The following is a 23,022-nucleotide window of genomic DNA, read 5'->3' on the forward strand; positions in this document are numbered from 1 at the left end:
TCTTTAAAAAAAAATTTCTCTTTTGAAATGAACAAAAATTTTATCGAATAATTCGATTTTTTTCTATTAATTTTAATTTATACACTGAAAAAAGGGTTTGGTATCGACAACCCAAACGTTTGGTTGGTATTTAAGCAACCAAATTTTTTTTATTGAATCAACAAAATTTTGGTTGTCCCAATCAAACTTTAGTTAGGACAACAAAAATCCTTTTTTTCTAATTTTGGTTGTGTCAAACAAATTTTAATTGAGACAACCAAAATTTTGTTGATTCAACAAAAAAATTTTGGTTTAAATACCAATCAAACGTTTGATTGTCAATACCAAACCCTATTTTTAAATGTATTATTATATTTAAAGAACAAATTACAAAATCAACTATTTTTAAATAGAAATTTTTTTTCACCAACATATAACAATTACCATAAAATCTTTTATTACAAAAAAAAGCGATCTCTTCATAAAATTTACTACATAAAAAGCAGACTTATTTTATTCGAAATAAAAATAAAGACAAGTATAAAGCGCTTAATTAATGTATATAGTATTAAAAATACAGTAATATGACATGCAAAAAAAGAACACATTTCCTACATATACCTCCAAAGTATTACATAAAAAAAAAGTTAAAAAAAAACACACACATGCACACTTTGTCTATATATATAAAAACAAAAAAAATTCTTTGAAGGGTTGAAAAAAAATTTTTTTTTTCTCTTTTTTTTACTTTAAAATTAATCAGATCCTTTGAACCAAGAGTTTGACATCCTTTGTGTTTGTCAGAAGGGGGGGGGTGGAGGTGGGGAAAAAATAAAATACAAAAAAAAAACATTCTTCTATATACACTGAGTCGCGTACGCTTATGTACCCTACAACTAGGTCAAGCAATTGCAAGTGGTAACCAATGATGAAAATGGAAAACAAGCAAGAAAATAACGTGAAAGCGTTAAAGGTTGACAAATGCGAGAATAAAAAATTCTGCAAGTACACAATTTCATTGCATTGTGTCTCTTTGTTTTGAAATTGCATATGTTTTTTATCGGTGAATTAGCTGTTTGAGAATCAAGAGAGAAAGAGTAAAAAAAAAAAAAGTGGAAAATGTCCTCGCTAATGGGACGTATAAATATTAACAAGTAACAACACGAGATACTTATTAGAATTTTTGTGACAAATTAAAAATTTTTATCGAATTTCTAAATCATGAAAGAATTTTATAAAATTGACTTTATATTATTAAACCGAATTTTCATATCCACGAATTTTTATTTAACTGAATTTTTAATTAACCGAATTTTTAATTAATTGAATTTTTACTCAAACAAATTTTAATTTAACAGAATTTTCTACATTAAAATTTCAATTTTATCGAATTTTCATTTAACCCAATTGTTCTTAAAGCAAAAATTTAATTTTCGCAAAATTTGCAAAATTCTGTTAAATAAAAATAGACTGACTCAAATTTTGCTAAATTCCAATTTGGTTAAACAAAAAAGAAACTGTGAAATTAATGTTCATTTAAATGAAAATTCGGTTAAACAAGAATTTTTTTGAAATAAAGAAACTATGAAACTAAAATTCGATTAAGCAAAAATTTCGCTAAATGAAAATTTGAATAAATGAAAATTATGCCAAACTAAAATTCTTCTAAATATTAATTCAGGTAAATGAAAATTTTGTTCAATGGAAATTCAATTAAATAAAAATGCTATAAAATTAAAATTTTTCCTAAATAATAATTCAGCTAAATAAAAATTTCTATTCCATGAAAATACAAAAATTCAGTTTAATAAAAATACTCTAAAATTAGAATTCTTTCTAAATAATAATTTGGCTTGATAAAAATTCTGTTCAATGAAAATTTGATGAAGTAAAAATGAAATTAAGTAATAATTTGGTTAAATAGAAATTCTATTGCATATTATTCGTCTAAACAATGGTTAAATTTTTGAGTAAATTTGGCTTAATCAAAATTTCGTTGAATAAAAATTTGATTAAAGAAAAAGTACGCCTAATAGAAATTTGGTTGAATAAATATTTTGCTAAATTAAAATTCTTCTAAATAAAAATATCAACTACATAGGAATTCTTTTGAATAGAAAATCGGTTAAATAAAAATTCTGTGAAATGGAAATTTTATGCCAAATAAAAATTCCATCTTAAATGAAAAATCTGCTAACTGGAAATTTTAGAGAAATAAAAATGAAATTAAACAAAAATGTTGTTAAATAAAAATTATATTAAACAATAATTTGGCTGAATTTGGCTGAATTTTGAGTAAATTTGGTTTAATGAAAATTTCACTGAATGGAAATTCGATTTAATAAAAATTTCGCCTAATAGAAATTTAGTTGGAATAAATATTTTGCTAAATTAAAATTCTTCTAAATAAAAATATCAACTAAATGGGAATTCCGTTCAATAAAAATTCGGTTAAATAAAAATTCTGTTAAATGGAAATTTGTAGCAAATAAAAATTCTCTATTAAATAAAAAAAAGTCTGCTAACTGGAAATTTTTGTGAAATAAAAATGGAATGAAATAAAAATATTGTTGAATAGAAATTCTATTAAACAATAATTTGGCTAAACAATGGTTGAATTTTGAGTAAATTTGGTTTAATGAAAATTTCACTGAATGGAAATTCGATTTAATAAAAATTTCGCCTAATAGAAATTTAGTTGGAATAAATATTTTGCTAAATTAAAATTCTTCTAAATAAAAATATCAACTAAATGGGAATTCCGTTCAATAAAAATTCGGTTAAATAAAAATTCTGTTAAATGGAAATTTGTAGCTAATAAAAATTCTCTATTAAATAAAAAAAAGTCTGCTAAATGGAAATTTTTGTGAAATAAAAATGGAATGAAATAAAAATATTATTGAATAGAAATTCTATTAAATAATAATTCGGCTAAATGAAGATTCAATTAAGAAAAATTTTGGCCTAATGAAAAATTTGACGCTAAAAATGTTTTTCTTGTGAATAATATTCATGCGTAATTTACTCTCTCTCTCTCTCTCTCTCTCTCTCTCTCTCTCTCTCTAGTTTCGAGTACGTTACGCTCTCGTATGTTTGTTTTAGCCATGAAGCCAAAGAAAAGGGGAATGGAAAGGGGGCGGTGGTTGAATTATACCCAGAGACTGGGTGAAGATAATCACACGCCTTGGAAACAACCAGTTCATCATGGTATCGTGCAAGGGTTTTTGATGCATCGTGAAAATACAGCACGAATGCCACCCTTATAACTTGTGCGGCAGCCCTTCCACGCCCTTTCTACTGCGAGTAAAACTCTATTAGCACTCATGAAAGAGAAATAAGGATGATAATAAAAAAAAAAAAAAAATATAGCGTTGACGTCTTTTAACTTTCACCGTGTCTATATGAATTTCCATATATAATTTTTTTTTTCCACCTATATAGTTATAAAAAAAAAAATATATGCCCATCATTAGGTGTCAAAGCGTCCAATTTGAGAATGTTATAACTCAACTTGGCACGCAACGCCAATTCTACCTTCAGAATTTTTGACAGTTGAAAATTGTCGAAAACTCTTCATGCGATGATAGCGCATACTACACTTGTTAATTGTACATTTCTAGCCGTTACGATATCTTTCGCAATGAAATGGAGGGATTTCATGTCCAATCAGATAACAAGTATAATACGTTTTTTTTTTTTTCAAATCCCCCCTTCATTTTATATGAAGAAGCAAACGTTGAGTGACTGACGATTTTTTTAACCCCCCTCTTTTTTTTTGTTAAAATTTTAATAATTAAAAAAATTTTTTTTTTTTTAAATAAAATTTCTTGAATAAAATGTCTGGAGAATTTGAAATTTTTTGCAATAAAGAAATATTTCTAAGATGTATTTGACTTTGAAAAGATTTTCATGCATCTTTATGGAGAATATTTTTTTGTTTGCTTAGGAGCGCTGCAAATCACGATGTCTGAAGTCAAGGACCAAGGAAAGTATGAATGTGTGGCAAATAACTCCGTTGGTACTGAATATTCCAAGTCAACTATGCTCTACGTTAAAGGTAAGAAACTTTAAGATAAAATTAAAAAAAAAAAAAATTCTTTTATATCAATAATATATAATAAATACTAACAAACGTAAATTTAAAAAAAATTTTAATTTTTTAATAAAGTATTCATTAATTATTGTAAAATTTAAAAAAAAAAACAAGAGAAAAATTTATATTATTATAAATATTAAATATTTTACAATATTCTGTAAATTAAAATCAAATTAGGTTAATGAATTTGTTCTACATATGAATTTTAGACCATAATTGAACTTTTATTAATTATCATTAAAATTAATAATTAAATTTATATTTCCATTTCTGTAGCAGGTATTACTTCTTATTACAGTACAATTAAATACATTTACATTTATATATATATATATATATATATATATATTATTATTATTATTATTTAAGTAGTTTAAAATTAATTAAATAAATGGAACTGTGATCCACATGACATAAGGATTTTATGTACCCGAAACTAATTAATTCTATATTTATTTTCATTCTACCTCTCAGAACGACATATTTCATTAAATGAAATTCAATTAAAGTCGAAAACATTTTGTCACATCACTTTATAGAATTGATGCCAAATTATAAATAGGTCGTATTTGTATTTATTGTTAATACAGTAATATATACATTTATTTACAATATTAAAATAGTTATTTTAGTTTATTTTCACATATAATAAAAAAAATGGAATTAATAATTTATTATCGAAAAAGAGAGATGTAAACAAAAAGTTGATATATTTAAAATAAAAAAAAAAAAAAGAGAAATAAGTCGATAAAAAAAAGTCAAACTTGTTAGCACACGTGTCTAACTCAAAGATCCTTAATCTCCTTTTGGAATAAAAATTATAGACACCAAAATCAACACAAAAATGTGTTTGATCGTAAATTTTCTTATCTACTTCAATGTTCTTTCCCACTAAATCGACAAACTAAAAAAAAAAACTTGTCTTAACATATATTATTTAAGTTCTTATCTTAATGCATTTGCCAATACAGCTTTGACAAAACGAGGAAAACCAATTTTATTTTTTCTATTCAAAAATCAATTTAAAAAAAATTTTCCCATATTTTGTTCTATAAAAAAGAAATCAATTTTTTTTTTAATTAGACTATTTGTCATTTAGTATCAAGTATATATATTATATTTAATTATCATATAAACGAATTTAAATAATAATAATACAAAAATTATAATAATATATATAATTAATATTAGGGAACAAATGAAGAATTTTGTTTGAAAAAAAATTTTAATTGCTAAAATATTAATAAAATGTGGAATCTAAAAAGAAATACAGACAGCTGAAAGTAAGATGATGATACTGGGAAATTTAGATTTTTTTTTTTTTGAAAATCCAATTTCAGAACGACGAGTACCACCTCAATTTTCAATTCCGCCACCTGCTGTGACTGAAGTTATGTTTGGTGCAACTTTAAATCTGACGTGCGTTGCTTATGGTGCGCCAATGCCTTATGTCAAATGGAGAAAGGAACCTGATACCGATATGACACCTGATGATAAACTACCAGTTGGTAGAAATGTTCTTATTCTAAACAATATTCAACAATCAGCAAACTATACATGTGTAGCAGCCAGTGATCTCGGTTTAATTGATGCCACTACAATGGTCAAAGTTCAATGTAAGTTTAAAAAAAAATATTATATTTTTTACTATTTTATTACATTTTTAATTTTATTTTTTTCCTTTTTTAGTTTTCTATTTTATTTTATTACATTTTTAATTTTAATTTTTTTTCCTTTCTTAGTTTTCTATTTTATTTTATAAAATTTTTAATTTTTTATCTTATTCATTTGATTAGAATAAATAATAGTTGAAAAAATTCATAATATATATAAGCTTTATTTATTTGTATATTGGTTGTTGAATTTTTTTATTTTACAATTTTAAATATATAATTTTTACTAATATTTTCTTTTCTGTAAATTTAAGGGAATTATTCGACATTAATGATATAAATATAAATTAAAATTTCGACAGAATTCAAGTACAAATTAGTGTTTCAATAATAGAGACTAGTTGAAAAATAATTCATAATAATAAAGGCATTATTTATTTATTTTTTCTAATTCATTTTCTTTATTTATTTATACATTGGTGTTGCATTTTTTATTGTATACAATTTAAAATATATCATTTTTATTAATTTTTTCTTTTTTTTTTTTGTAAATTCGAAAGAATTGTTTGGACAACAATTATATAAATTCAAATATTTATGATTCATAAAATTACAACACAACATATAATTGTTTATAAAAAGCACTTTGCTGATTTATCACTTTTATTTCTTCTTACACACATTTTACTGCAACATTTCGCTCCATTAGTGCATATTTGACCTGATCTTAAGCATGTTTTTGACTCTGACATAACAGAAGGAGCCATTAACATTACAATTGTTACAATGAACAGAATCAAAATTCCAGTTGATATGAATCTTGACATTTTTTTTTTTTTTTTTTTTTTTTTTTTTTTGGAGTTTCTAAAATGAACGAATAATTAAATATAGTAAAAGACACTGCAAACACGAAAAAACCAGTTTCTGTTAATTAGTTCACAAAAATATTTTTTTCAAATTAACGATTGTTATAAAGGAAAAATTTAAAAATCTTTATCACTATACAAATATTATTTTCAACGCATTTCATACATTGTCAACTATTTTTTTTTTATATTATCATTTTGTGTTATCTTATATTAATACATATACATTGTCATTGCAAGAAAATAAAATATTTCACATTTAGTAAATAGATTTTAAATTATAAAAAAAAAAGAATTTAAAAAAAAAAATTTACTCCAAAATAATTATATATATATTGTAGAAATATAAATTTTTGAAATAAAAAAGTGCAAAATAAGATTTTCATTTTTTACATATTATATTTTTAATTATAAAAAAGCATTTTTTGGTAAAATTTTTTTACTCCAGAATAATGTTATATTGTAGAAAAATAAAAACTATGATTTTAAAAAAATAAATAAAATCCACACTAATGGGATTAAAAATAAATAAATAATATAATAAAAATAAATAAAAATTGAAAGCCTTTGGAATTTTTTGAAAATCCACTTACTTTTATGTAAGCATTTAATATTTTCAAATTAATACCTTTATTTCGACAATAGTATTGATAAATCGAAATCCATTATTGAAATACATAAAATGAATATCTAAATAATTCTTTTTTTATTCACCTATTTAGAATACTGTAAAAAAAATACATTAAAAATTCTTTTTTTTTAAATTGAAAAATTATTTATTTTTAAATAATTTCATTATTATAACAGATTTTTTATTTCAATTTTTTTTCATAATTTTTATTTTACAATTAATTTCCTTCTGTTTTGTATTCTATTATAAACCTGGGAAATCAATTATAGTTCATTTTTTTTATATCAAATATATAGAGGCCAAACTTCATATATATAAATATAAAATGAAACATTTTAACACAATCATGTACTTGTTGGCTCGTAATAAAAGTCCATTTTTTTTTATTATTGAATATTTGTTATTTCTTGTGAAAAGCTTTTGAAAAAAAAGCTTTTCATCAATTATAAAGGGACACACTGTGCGCGTCAATATGTAAAAAAACAAAAAAAAAATATATATATAAAAGCGATGAAAAATATTTCTATTTTATGACTTATATTGTATCGCATTTTCTTTGTTTTATTATTCAATTTGTGTATTTTAGTTATATTTTTTTTATTACTTTTTATTATTTTTTATAATTCGTATTATTTTGTATTATTTATTTATTTTGTATTATTGTTACGATTATTATTTTTCATAATGTTTTGAAAAGAATTTTTTTATTAATTAATTTCGAGATTCGATTAATAATTTCTGTTTATTTTTTTTCTCTCTCTCTCTCTCTCTCTTTAATAGCACTTCCTGGTCCACCGGAAAACGTTCAAGTATCAGATATTACGGCGACTTCGGTGAAATTAACGTGGTCTTACAAGAGACCAGACGAACTACAATATTATGTCATTCAACACAAACCAAAGCATGCAAATCAAGCCTTTGCTGAAATATCTGGAATCACGACAATGTATTATCATGTGCGAAGTCTTAGTCCTTATACCGAATATGAATTGTATGTCATTGCTGTCAACACCATTGGACGAGGTTCCCCAAGTGACCCGGTGATTGTCACCACTGGTGAAACAAGTCAGTATTTTATATTCATTATTTATTGCACGTTCTCTCTATATATATAAACAAATATATATTTTCAACGTGAACATTATCAGAGAACATAAATGTTCTTTAAATATTTATAAAATCATTTTTAATCCACCTTTCAATTAGTGATAAATCGTATATATATACGATATTGATCCCATTTCCAGAAATAAGTTTATAACGTTTATTATATTTTATCAAAAATTAACTGAAAATTTAATTTATTAGATTTAAATTTATTAGTTTCAATAAAATAAAAAATTAATGAAAATTGATATTAAAACACAGAAAAATGATCTTATTTTACTTTTTTTAATTACTTTTACATAAATTACAAAGATTTTGGATCAATTCTGTCTGACTGAAACTTTCTTGTACTACTGATAAAAAATACAAAAATTGAAAGTCTCACTATAAATTTACTTTTACTACTGATTTTTTCAATTTATTCATCATGTCTGACTAAAACTGATTTATTCTACTTATAAAATTTTAAAAAAAATTTAAAAACTGACTAAATATTTACTTGTACTACTAATAAAAATACAAAAATAATTAAGGTCTGACTAAATATTTACTTGTACTACTAATAAAAATACAAAAATAATTAAGGTCTGACTATATATTTACTTTTACTACTGATTTTTTAAAATTTATTCATCATGTCTGACTAAAACTAATTTATTCTACTTATAAAATTTTAAAAAAAATTGAAATTTCTAAATATTTACTTCTACTGCTAATAGAAATACAAAAATTGAAAGTCTGCCAATACATTTACTTTTACTACTAATTTTTTAATTTTTTCATAATGTCTGACTTAATTGAATTTAATCTACTAATAAATTTGCATGAAATTTAAATGTCTGACTAAATGTTAACTTTTGCTACTAATTATTTAATTTTCGACAAGTTTTCAACATTTTTCTTAATTAACGTTTTCTACTTTTAGAAAAACACAACTTTTAAAATCCATAAATATAAAAAATTAATTTTTTTTATCTATATCTATTAAAAAAACTTATTTCTGGATGGAATTTATTTTGAAATTATTAACTAATACAATTTATATCAAAATCACACAACAAAATTTCTCTATATTTATATTTTTGATTATTTCCTCTTGTCAGTGACTTGTCTTTCAAATATATTTTTCACCTAAATGAAACTTATGTCTATCAAATTCTGCCACATCAACACTTTTCATATATACCTATTTTTCATTTTTTTTTTATCTTTCCTTTTTTTGATATCGAAAAATCGTCACATTTATCAGTAAATATTTATCTTCGTTTTGTTAAAAACTTTTTTATTTAAATTTCATCTGTTTTCAAGCATATGCGTAGCATTTTTTTCCAATTCTGCTTTTATTTTTTTTTATACATACATATATATATATATATATATATATATATATATATATATATATATATATATATTTATATATTTATCTATATAAAATATATTTCGCTTCTGTGCTTGAAAACCTTCTCATTATTCAACAATGTTGCTGTCGAACAATGAATAGAAATAAATCAAATATAAATGAATTGAAATAAAATAAAATAGCAAAAAATAAAATAATTATGAATTAAATTTTAAATATGGGAAAAAAATTTCAAAAAAAAAATATTTGTTCTTCGACAAATCATTGTTGATTGAAAAACAAAAAGGCAAGAACGAGCATTTTTTTTTACCCAAAAAAAAAAGAATCGATTTTTTGCACCTAGATAGTTTTTTTGCACTGGCTGAAAAATTTTTTTGGCATGTGTTTTTGAGGGAAAAATTTATATTTTTTCACGCTGTCCACTGTGGACACAATTTGACCCATGTAAGTGAGAAGAATTTTTTATCATCTACCATATTACACCTTATTAATAGTATATGTGTATTGCACTCGTGAATATATTTTTTTTTTGTTAAACATTACACACAGACAAATATTTTTTTAAAAAAATATTTCATCATTTGTTTTTAAGATTTTTTTTATCAAAAAAAAAACTCACTATACTCGTAGTGCACCCGTGAATATATATATATATAGTGAAAATACGAATGAACGAATTTCATTCGTATTTTCACAGTTTATTGTTTATAAAAGCGGAAAATAATTGATTTGCCTTTTCCCTGTAGCGGATTCAACATATGGAGGTGCCAGTAAGTCTAAAAATTATGTACTAAGAGTGCAGTAGTCCTTTTGTTTTTTTTTCAATCTCAATTTCTTTTTAATTTTATTATTTTTTTATCTCAATTGCATCAACTACTTTTGGGATTTATTTTTTATTTTCGGTAGGCAAGAATACTAGTCGTTTTTTAGATAGAAAAAATTTTTGTAAATATTATTTTTGAAATAATTTTTAATTTTTTTTTTTTTTTTAAATCGACTAGTTTTCTGGGCCAGTTTTTTTTATTTAATATGATGCACCATGTCTTTTGGGGTTTATTTTTCATTTTCTAAATACTATTGTGCACTAAAAAGTTTGGTTCATTTATTTTGTAGGTAGGAAGATTTCTCTTCGACACTGAAATGTTGGTAATTGCTCGATCACTCTTAACGGTTTGGCATTTGTTTTAGAACCTGGTACGGCGCCGCGTAAGGTCCAAGTTCGCCCTCTTAGTTCCAGTACAATGGTTATTCAATGGGATGAGCCAGAAACTCCAAATGGTCAAGTAACAGTAAGTAGTTTTCAACTTATTGCTGAGCTTTGTCTATTTAACTTTATCCCCACTCTAATTTAACTTCTAATTGAGATAAACACTGAAAAAAAATTAATTAAAAGTAAATAAATATTTATTAGAATTAAATAAATTATTTACTTGAAGCAAATAATTATATTATAATAAAATGCTTAGTCTGTCCTTTTGCCCTAACTTGAAGTTGGCCTTTTCTGATTTCACGTGTTTTTTTTGAATAGTAATCTTATTACGTGTCAAATTTTGACAATTCTTTTTCTCATTTTTGCCAAAGTTGTATAATTGTGTTTCCAAATTTCGGAATAAGTTTCTTTAAAATTCCAAATTCGAAAATTCAATTCACAAAGCTGAAGTACACAACGTTTACCAACGAAATTTTTTTTAAAGTTGTATATTGATTCAAAAATTGTACAAAAAATTTATGATGAGAAAAAAGATGCGCCAGGAAATTTCGTACAAGATAGTAATTTGAAAAAAATTTATTTTTAAAAATTAATTTTTAAGGTACCAGGGGCCAACGAATACCTATTAAATATTAATTATAAAAACACAGGCCTCGAATCAACTTAAAGACACAAAAAAGTCGTTTTAGTCGATTTATATTCCAAAAAAAAGTGGATTTGTTTTTTATTTTAACAAAAATATTTTACAGATTTTTAAATAAAAATTTTTTTTTTAATAATATTATTTATTATATTAATATTATTTATTATTATATATTTTTAGAAATAATTAAATTTTTAAAAGATATTGTTAATTTTCAAACAATTATTAAATTTTACAGAACTAAAAATAATTTATCAAAACAATTTTTGGAAAACATTTTTTAAATATAATTGAATTTTCAAAGATTTAAAATTGAGATTTTTGAAATTAATTGAAACTTTAAGTGATTTTTAATTAAAATTTTAGATGATTTCACTAAAAATTTATTAGAAAATGCGGACAAAATACAAGAATTTGAAAATCATTTTTAATTGAAAAATAGTTTCAGATAGTTGAATTTTCAAAGAATATATTATTAAAATAGTTAAAAATAATTGAATTTCCTTAGAGTTATAATTGAAATTATTAAATTTCAAAAAAAAAAAAAAATTTCGATGGAAAATTTTAGAAATAATTAAATTTTAGATGCTTTTAAATTCAAATTATTGAAAATTCAGTTAATTTTGAATTCAAATTTTTGAGAATAATGAAATTTAATTTTGATTTTAAATTTGGAAAATAATTGAATTTCAGTTCATTTTGAATTGAAAATTTTGGAAAATAATTGAATTTGAATTGAAATTTTGGATAATAATTTAATTTAAGTTCATTTTTGATTGAAAATTTAGATAATTAATTTTGAATAGAAATTTTAAAAAATAATTGAATTTTATTTCATTTATCATTTTAAATTGAAAACTTGGTAAATAATTAAATTTTAAATTGAAAATTTTGGATAATTATTGAATTTTAATTGATTTTGAATTAAAATTTCGGGTAATAATTGAATTTTAGTTTATTTTGAATTGAAATTTTTAAAAAATAATTGAATTTTATTGTGATATTTTTTTTTAAATTATAAACAATTGTTAAATTTCATAAAAATTTTAATTGAAAAATAATTTTGATATAATTGAATTTGTGATGTATTTCATTAAAATTATTAAAAATAATTAATTTAGTGAAGAATCATTTTAGTTCAAAATTTGTTAAATAATTGAATTGAAGAAGATCTAAAGAAGATCTACATTTTATACTAAAAAAATGTATTTTATTTACATTTTTTCAAATGTAAAAAAAAATGTCGCATTTTATTAAAATAAGTCGATAAAAGTCGTATTTTTGAAAAAAGTCGGAAAAAGTCGTATAATTCGAGGCCTGTAAACATATAATTTTCATTATTATCATTTAATATGAAAATTTAAAAAAAAAATTTTTTATTTATATTCTAATAAATTAAATTATTATTAATAATATTAATCTTTAATTTCTTTATAACAAATAATTAAATACTCAATTTGTCGCGCGTTTAATTTTGCTAGTTTTTGAAATAATTCAATTAAATAAACTGTATTTGAACTAATTCAAATAAATAAATATAAATAAATTTTTTTTTAAATGTAATTTATGATTTTCTTTTTTTTTCTGAATAGGGTTACAAGGTGTATTATACAACGGATCCAAATCAACCAATGGCATCGTGGCAATCGCAAATGGTTGATAATAATCAATTGACAACAATTGCTGATCTCACGCCACATACAATTTACACCATTACTGTTCAAGCGCTCACAAGTGTTGGGCCTGGTCCCGTTAGTCCTCCGGTGCAAATAAAAACACAACAAGGGGTACCGAGCCAACCGGAGAATTTACAGGCAGTGGAACTTGGGGAAACCAAAATTACGCTCCAATGGGACAAACCTGCCCATAGCGCTGAAAATATACTCAGCTATGAGCTGTATTGGAACGATACTTATGCAAAAGTACGTTTTTCTAATTTTTTTTTTTTACAATTTCTGTCTCTGATTCTAAAATAATAATAAAAAATTATTTTCATTTATTGTCATTAGGAAAAGCATCATCGACGAATTCCAGCGACAGAGAATTACACGCTGACTGGATTGTATCCAAATACATTGTACTACGTTTGGCTAGCGGCACGCACACAAAGAGGAGAAGGTGCAACGACAACACCTTATCCAGTTCGGACAAAGCAGTATGGTAAGCAGAAAAAGAAATTAACCGAAACGAAAAAAAAAAAAAACAGTGAATAGAAGTTCATGCAGCGAGGAGTGCCCGAAGTGCAATTATCTTGGTAGAGAGAAAGAAAATTCAAAAATTAATTTTAAACTTGATTTCAAGTAAATTCGAAAATCGAGTCTTAATTTCTTTACCTCCATAAAGATATCACAATGGCACAGCAGGTAGGAGAGAAAAAAAAAAGAAAAATATCGTAGCGCTAGACGCTCCTGCTATAGTAGAGTAAGCTACAATTTTTTTGAAAAAAAAAACCTTCCAGAAATAAAAATTAAAAATTAATTTTTGTGAGACAAAAATAAATATAGAATTTTTTTTTTTTTTTTATTAATTTTTTTGTCGTCAACGAATCAATTCGTTGAAACGTGTGGGAGAGTGAGAATGAATTGCATGCCACTTGCAAAAGAAAAATCGTTTTTGGATGCCACTTTATATATATTTTATATATACGTACATATCATACATATAACTTGCACTTAAGCACTGCATCGATATATGTGTGTGCATTTTGGGCACCTTTTTTATAATATTCTCAAATAATCTATTATTTTTTATTTTTGAAAAAAAAAAAAACGTTTTTGGTTCTATCGTCCTGTTGAGCGAGATACATTTTTTAATTATTATAATCCAATTTATTTCGCTCGATTTGTAATTATTCTTGTGACGAACTGAGCCATGACGTGAGTTTTTTTTTAATAATTTATTCTTTATTGTTCAAGGATCAATTCTTGACTTTTTTTTACCCTCTTTTTGAAAAAAAAGGAACAAAAATCATCTGTTTTGAACTTTTTCATTGTTTTCAATCCTGCAACCACCAATCATTAATTAAACAAAATTTATTCTCAATCGAATTTTTTCACTGAGTTCTCCATTGTTTGTTTCAAATCAAAATTTCAATTTTTAGTTTTTTTAAATTGAGAAATTTTTGATTTGAAATAGATTGAATTTTTTAATTTATTGTAGATATTTTTAAATCCTAAATTCTTTTTTTCTGTAGTAAATTTAGCACCTTTTTAAATTAGTCGAAAAATTAGGTAATAATTTTTGTCCGTACAAAAAAAAATAGATAAATAGAATTTGGTGGATTCACGTTTTTATTCGATTGCGAGCAGGGAGAGTTAATTATTGGTTGGTGGTTGCAAAATTATCCTGTACCTTTTTTTTTTTTTTTTGTTTTCGTTTTTTGTTTTCCCTTCCTATAATTGAGTGTTATGCAGTACCCGGGGCTCCGCCTCAGAATGTAAGTGGAAGAGCAGTCAGCCCAACATCAATTTTGGTAACATGGAATCCACCGCCTGCTGAACATTCTCATGGAAGGATTGCATACTACAAACTGCAAGCCGTTGAAAGTGGACGTTCCGATTCGGAAGCACGACTTGTCACACTCAACAACACGCAATTTTTATTGGATGAACTGAAAAAATGGACCGAATATCGAATTTGGGTTGCCGCTGGTACGAGCGTAGGTGATGGACCATCAAGTCGTCCATTGACTGTCAAAACTCACGAGGATGGTATGTATCATTGAATTGAAAAAAAAAAATTTTTTTTTTCACCTATGACCAATATTTAACGCCTGCAAGGAGTATTGGCGTGAGGAATGCGTTCATACATAGCCGAATGACAAAAAAAAAAAATCAATTTTTCTCAAACGACAGAAAATGCTTTTAACGTTTCGCTTCTTTGATATTTTCTAATATTAAATATATTCATTTTTTAAATTTTTTCATCAAGTTAATTAATTGTCAATTTGAATTTTAATATTGAAAAAAATAATTATTTATTAACCTGATGAATAATTAAATGGAATATATATTCAATATTAAATTTATCACACTTAATTATTAATTGATTGATTCACAAAAAAAAATTGTACAGTGCACAATGAAAATTGACAAATTTATTTTTTATTAGAAAAATTCGACTTGTTTCGTACTTCTCAAACCGCTCTTTGCAGGTGATGAACAAAAAAGAAAAAAAGACATACGAACGAATTCGTACAATGTCAATGAAGAAGCCTAAAAATATAAAAGCCCGCCAAAAATCCGTTGAGATTTGCGCGTTTCTAGTGCGAGATGCGCCAACTTCGACTTCTAAACTTTTAATTATATTTTCAATTTCAGATTCCACTAACTTCTCTTCTTCAAAAAAAAAAAAATATATATTAACCCTTCTTTTCCCTTCAATCTCAAACTAACCAAAGAAAAACACAATCCTTGTTTTCAGTTGATTTTTTGTCATTCTTTTTCTCCATTTTCTATAACAATTATACTATTTATATAAATATTCATCATCATAATTTAATTTAAACCAAAATTCATAGTTCACAAAAATAAAACAATCTTTACAAAATTAAATAGTAAAAAAAAATTGAAAAATTATACACAAAAATTGAAAAAAAAAATCATTACATTATAGTCATTTTTACAAAAGTAAACATTTATTTATCCAAAAAAATTAAAATCGTTGTTTCTACAAAATATAAACATTTTTACTACAAAATATAAACATTTTTTTTTTACAAAATAGAAACATTTTCTCTACAAAATAGAAACATTTCTTCTACGGAAATAATAAACATTAGAAACATTTATTTTTTTTTTTCTATAAAAAATGAAAATTCAACTACAAAGAATAAGAAATAAAATATTTTATAAATTTTGAATATATTTTAATGCGTTTATAAATGAAAATGAGTTTCGCGTCCAATTCTATCCAATTTTAAAATATATAAACAAAAAAAAAACACAACTACTTGGAGAATCTTACTGATCTTTTTTTCTTTACTAACTTTTAATGACTATAATTATTTTCAAAAATTTCTACTAACTTTTTTACCCTCCGCGAATTTTCATCGACTTTTTGGCACATTTTATCAAAAAAAAAAAAAGCTACCAATAATAGCCAAATTAATAATTTTAAGCCAGTAATAATTAATGAGCCTTGGACCAAATTCTATTTTTTTGGCTGGCAAAATTTTATATTTTTAGAAAAATTGAGAGCGGCGAAAAATTCATGTTTTTTATTTTTATAAATCCCGTTTGTGCCCTCCCCCGAAAAAAAGGATTTTTTCCAGGTACACGCAGCCACGGATTTGTTTGGATTGCTGATTTAAATAATTTTTCAAGTCAGCAAAATAACGAAATACTAAACAAAAAAAAGAAAAAACAAAAAAATTAAATTAAAATGTCTTTTCAGGGCCTAATCTATTTTTTTTTTTTTTTGCCACTATATTAGTTTTTTCTGTGTGCCTATTTAATGAAAAATAGACTTTTTTTTCTCAACACAATTAATTATAATACTCACCCAAATATTTTTGTCTTTTTCTTAAAGCATTTGCAGGAGGATGATCCAGGTTTAAAAAAAAAAACAGCTAGTTTTTAAGATAATTTTACACTACGTATACTAACTAATTAATATGTATTCACATATAATAATAATATCTATGTTTTTTTCGGATGATTTAAACGTGATTCAGTAAAAAGAAAAAAATTTTTTTATTAAGTTTCTTAGTTTATTTACTCACTTTTTGCCACGTCTCATTGAAAATAGAAGATCAGCAAACTGTCAAACTTTCCAATGCTTTTTGTTACTTTCGAATTCTTTCTTGTTTGAAACTTATTTGAAACAATGAATTACTAAAAAGAATTTGTTCAAAAGAAAATTGAAAAAAAAAGAATGAATTCATTGTTGCAAAAAAGTTTTTTGAAGACGAAAGTATCAATTATTCAAAAGATAATGACAGCTCGCAGGATCAATTGATACGCTTATTATATATATATATAAATATTTAGCATTACACGCGAATGTATTTTTTACACACAAGAATATATATAAAACGCACTTAATTCTTTTTTTCACTATATATTATATATATATATATTCTACATATATTTCTATATCTCTGATATAAGGCTCTTCTGTCTTTAGTTGAGATTTAGTTCTATCGTTTGCACATGTTTAGAGCATGCAACTTCGTTTGTTTAAGATCCCAAAAGTCCACCAGCATCCAAATTTTCAACAAAAAAAAAAATTTTCCATTCATTCCCATCCGATTATCCAAAAATTTCCTCTACCTTCCACCAACAAAGAAAAAAAAAGAAAAGAAAAAAAACCACTAAAACTATACCGAGTCTGAGATTGTATCATGTTTTTTATATTCCCATCCGATGAATGGCATGCCGATGCATGGGATTTTAATTTTGCCTGCTGATCCTAAAAAAAAAAAACTCCTGCACTCAATAATTGCCCTTCATAAAAACGGAAAATTTTTATATTTTTGAAAAAAAGGGGAAAATTCTTTCAATTACCTGCACGAATAATTTTCATTTTATATTTTTTTTCCGGAACAAAATATAATGGTAAATTAAAAATGTAAAAAAAAAAACAATGGGAAATATTTTTGAAAAAAAAGAAAATTATTAAAAAAAAAAAATATAATTTTTCATCTTGGAGTGTGGAAATTTTTTCCAAGCTCCATCAATTTTATATTGCATTTACTCGAATTTCTTATATTATTTTAGATATATATTTAATATATATATATCCTTTACCTTTTTCCAAGGGGTATCCTTTAAACAGACTCGGTAAAGCAAAGTGGTATATCTATATGACAGGAAGCACTGCTAAAAGCACCCTATATCGTGTAAGCTCGCACTTTGTGAAGCACAAGCAAATTTTTTCTGAAATCTTATATATTAAGCGAACGTACGCGCACCGCAATAATATATGGTATTTTTTTCGGGCACAATCGCACCGCATACATGCAATACGTCACTTTTTTATACGCACCAAAGTAAAAAAGAAAAATCATAAAAATTTTCAAATTAGCAAAATATTTTTTTTTTCATCAAACTTAATATTTTGAATTTTCTGTATTTTTTCCAAAAAAAAAAAAATGTTTTTTCCGTTTTTAAAATTTTTTTAAACGCACAAATTTCTTTCTTAAAATAATTAGTTTTATTTTGCAAAATTCATAAGTTTTCGTACGTAAAAATTAGATTACATAAAAAATTTTATTAAAAATTCCATTAAATATAAATTCTATTTTCTGAAAATTCAATTTAAATTCAAACTTTATAAAATTCGGTTAAATAAAAATTCAATTCCTTTGGAAATTCAAACTAATTTTTACAATTCATGCGATTCCTTCAAAAAAAAATTTTTTAACTGATTTAAAAATATTTTTAATTTCTAAAATATTGCAAAAAGTTTTTGAAATTTTTGAATTTCTTTTTTTTGAAACGAAAAAACATTTGAAAAACAAAAATCAGGAAAAATTCAATCTCTATAATGGTAGGCGTTTAAAAACGTAATGCTTGTATTATTTAAAATTTAAAAAAAAAAATCTGAATTTTTTTGTGATAAATAATAAATGAAAAAAATGCACAATTTTTGATTTTTAAATATTGTGCCAAGCACCAGCACTAAGAGCACCCTTTTTTTGACAAGCATCCCACTATGTCGACTGCCATGCGACTTTTATCTCAGAATGTCGTGACCTTAAATCTCAAAAATTTTCACGTAGAAAAAAAAAATTTTTTTTTTTTTATTTAGACGATGCACTTTGAGATCACGACTGAGCGAGACTTTTGGTATGAATGCGTGTATGAATGCTTTGAGAGAAAAAAAGGAATTAAAGAAAAAAAAAGGAAAACGAATTTTTTAGGAAGGAGAATAATTTTACTTCAGATCGTCGTATATAAAAGATTGAAAAGAAAAAAAAAATTTTTTTTTTAATAGATATCCCATACTGAGATAAAGAGGTTGAAAAGAATTTTCTTTTCATCTTTTATTGTTTTCAGATTTAAATATCATTTTTTTCCCAAACAAAAAATAGAAGTCAGAATATAATCCTGTAGAAAAGATTTTTCTTTTGAAAAACTTTTTTTTTGCAAGGATCAATTTTATTTCTATATAAAGGACTAAATGATGTTCTTCAAACAATAATTCTTTGTCTCTGTAACAAAAACAAAAAAAAAAAAAAAAAGGAAAACTTTCTTTTTCCCCAACAACTCGAGGATCAAATTATTATACATCGAGTTTGTTGAAAAAGAAACTTTTTTTTCTCACTTTTATTTTTTTTTTTATCAAGTTATAATACAATAGATCTCGTTACGCACAATTTAATGGTATTATTTATAATTGAATTTTTGATTTGATTTTTTTTTTTGAAAATATATTCATATTTAATACTAGTTTAATTTATATTTATATAAAGTACCATTAATGCAATAAGCGTGTGCGAGAGAGAGAGAGGACGCAAGGCGACTAATTTGATTCATTTGAATACCAATATTCAACGAAAGTGCCGATCTGATTTTGTGTCAGTTTCTGAATCGTGCTCTGAAATTCCGACTCATGCGGCGAATACACTTTAAATGCCGTCACAGTGAGAGAAGGAAAGAGAGTCTTAATATCCCCCTTATAACAACGATATTCAGCCTTCGTAAGTAAATTCCATATCGAAAAGGGGGGGGGGGGAGTTGAAATGTGGGAGGTAAGGCAAGTTTAATAATTGCCTCACTAGTATTCTCAAAACGTTTATGGTCCACTCAATTTCTCAACCTAAACTTTATTAAATTAATAAAGTTCAAAATTGTCAAATTTCTCCTCTATTATAGATATATATATATAATAAAAAAATATAATTAAAAATAAAATATATAAAAATTAAATAATTTTCCAAAATATTTTAATTATGTATTATATAAATTAATTAAAAAATTAAATTCATCTTTTGTAAATATTTTCAAAATACATTAAAATTATTCGCATAGAATTTATGACACTTGGAATTTTTTTTTTTTCTTTCTTCAATTTGTATAACTATCGTCCCCCCCGAAAAAAAATGAAATTGTAGAAAATCTAACATATATAACACATCTTTTTACAATTTTGCCTTATTAATATATATATATATACCATTAGCTGTTTGCATGGGAATCGACTTTTTGTTCGATTTTTGTCTGTAATCTATCGTATTGACTCGATATATTTTTTAATGCCTTCGTATTGTCAGAACAAGCACATATTATATCTATGGTTCACATATATTATATAAATATTTATTATATACATTAAATTATAATACGTATATAAACAGAAAAAAAACACATATGTATAGAATTGGTTTGATATTTTTTTTTTTTATTTTTGAGTTGAATTTTTTGAGTCATGAATTTTTTGAAAACAAGCAAACGTTTCAGTAATTGTAGTATAATTATCATTATTATTACTATTATTATCAATATTATTATTATTATTATTATTATAAACAAAATTTTTTGAAAGCCTTGTGTCGGACATATTTTCGTTATGAGTTCCTGTTTATTCGAGTGTTTGGCCAAAGTAAGCGCATGGTATCTCCCTTTATCCCTTAGTTGTCATTGTAGCTCTATAATCGGTAGGCTAGCTCACGCGTTTCCGGGGATGGGCACACAATCCATATTAGCAACTGGCTCCATTCAATGACCATGTTTCAGTAATTTCTCATTGTAATTCAATCTCTGCCGTTTGTCACGGTAGTGGTGAATCATTTGACATTAATATATATATATATATATATATATATATATACATTCCCATAAAAGGGAAGTCGCTCATCATGACCTCGGCAAAGACGTAAATTAAAGTGATTCAATGGAAAACGGTTTTTATTTTTAATTTTAGAAAAAAAAACTATTTTTTACAATAGTTCAACTAATTTTTTCTATTCCTGTTTTTTAGAATTTTTAATTTATTTTCTCCTTTTAGAGAAACTAGAGAAAAAAGATTATTAATAAAACACCAATAGAGCCAAAAAATATCAGAATATTGAGAAATTATTAAAGGAATTAATTAATTTATGTCACAATATTGAATTTTTCTCGAATAACCGTTTTTTCTTATTTGAATCACTTTTATTTTAAAAATAAATATATTACAAAACTCAAAATAAAACACGTTTTTATAATCTGACATGTAAATAAAAATGATGAATAAAAAAAAAAATAGAATTGCGCTATTTTAATAGAATAGAATAATAAAAAAATTTTTTTAATAAGAAACAATTTTCTTTAAAGTTTTTAGATTACAAATAATAGTCGCCAAATAAATTTTCCTATAAAATGCTGCCCCAATATATTAAAAAATAGAAAAAAAAGGAAAAATATAAAATTTCGTTTGCCCGTCCCCAAATGCGTAACAATATTAAAATCGGTTCGGAAATTTGGGATAATGATGAATGAGCGGTTGGTTGAAGTGTGTAAGAAAAGAAAAAATTTTTTTTTTTTTTTTTTCAAATAATCCAAAAAAAAATTGTCCCCACGGCTCTATTTTGCGGTGACTTTCGGAAAAAAAAATCCGCGATTTTTAATGCTTGCATCGGGAAAATTTTTTTTCAAAAATAAACACAAAAGCGCGAGTTTTTTCACGAGTGACTCCTTAAACGAAATAGTAGATTACCTGTATATAATAATATATAAATATGTATTGTTTGTCCTCTTATTATTTTCTATTATCGATTTTTTTCTTTTTTATATTTCATCCATATAAGCATTTTTTTAGCTCTTTCCCTTATTTAAAATGTTTCGTATCGCCAAAAAAGGAAAACAATAAAATTAAAAAAAAAAAGATACATTTTTCTTTATTTTAAATAAATGCATGAAAAAGAAATTAAAATTTTTTTTTTAAAAAAAAAACTGCATGCCTCCTTTTTCTAGCGGTACGATACAGGTGGACATGAGCCTTTATTAGTTTTTCGTTTTATTTTTCTTTTTTTATATCTATATATATATATATATTTGGAAGTAGTGATTGCGCATGCAAAAAAAAAAATATATATATTCTCACGTCTCCCGTTTCTCTGCGACCAACCGCAACCGAGGATCGAGCGAAAAACGACCGTTTTTTTACAGAGAGAATCATATTTAGCCTCTCCATCGGCAAAATAATAATAATAATAAATATTCATTTTTTGTAATTATTGTCCACGCGTATGAATGCGATGACGAGAGAAAGGACAAAAATGCATGCCAAGGGTGGATGGGGACAGCGAGATAGCGAGAAAGAAAGAGACAGAGGACCCTTTAATTATTTATAATAATATAATCTTAACACCAAAAAAAAAAAAAAAAGAAAAAAAATAATAAGTAGATGCTATTTTAATTGAATTGCCATTTTTGTAAATTAAGATTTTTTTTTCAATAATCTTATATATTCTACACAATTTCTTTCTTTATTAATATACGTGCGAAAGTTGACACGATTTTTTATGAATTTTTTCCTACTTTTTTGGCGACTTTTGGGGCGCAGCTGAAAAAAGTGAGTATTCTGTCAACA

At 24.4% G+C, this 23,022-nt stretch overlaps 1 protein-coding gene across 7 annotated transcripts in view; it reads left to right on the plus strand.

The window, feature by feature from the left end:
• LOC127287858 (tyrosine-protein phosphatase Lar) overlaps positions 1–23,022 on the plus strand; it is a 434,077-nt gene that overhangs the window by 399,313 nt on the left and 11,742 nt on the right. For 4 of the 7 annotated variants that reach the window (XM_051314983.1, XM_051314984.1, XM_051314982.1 and 1 more), the window contains 8 exons: positions 3,926–4,036; positions 5,416–5,691; positions 7,966–8,250; positions 10,399–10,422; positions 10,841–10,941; positions 13,098–13,427; positions 13,515–13,665; positions 14,919–15,215. In XM_051314983.1, the coding sequence (XP_051170940.1) occupies positions 3,926–4,036; positions 5,416–5,691; positions 7,966–8,250; positions 10,399–10,422; positions 10,841–10,941; positions 13,098–13,427; positions 13,515–13,665; positions 14,919–15,215 (1,575 nt within the window). The remainder of the gene's footprint in view (positions 1–3,925; positions 4,037–5,415; positions 5,692–7,965; positions 8,251–10,398; positions 10,423–10,840; positions 10,942–13,097; positions 13,428–13,514; positions 13,666–14,918; positions 15,216–23,022) is intronic. The other 3 variants (XM_051314987.1, XM_051314985.1, XM_051314988.1) reach the window with 3 other exon arrangements.

This window comes from Leptopilina boulardi, unplaced genomic scaffold, assembly GCF_019393585.1.
Source record: "Leptopilina boulardi isolate dan_hultmark-lab unplaced genomic scaffold, ZJU_Lbou_2.1 LbouV2_376, whole genome shotgun sequence".
Taxonomy (NCBI): Eukaryota; Metazoa; Arthropoda; class Insecta; order Hymenoptera; family Figitidae; genus Leptopilina; species Leptopilina boulardi.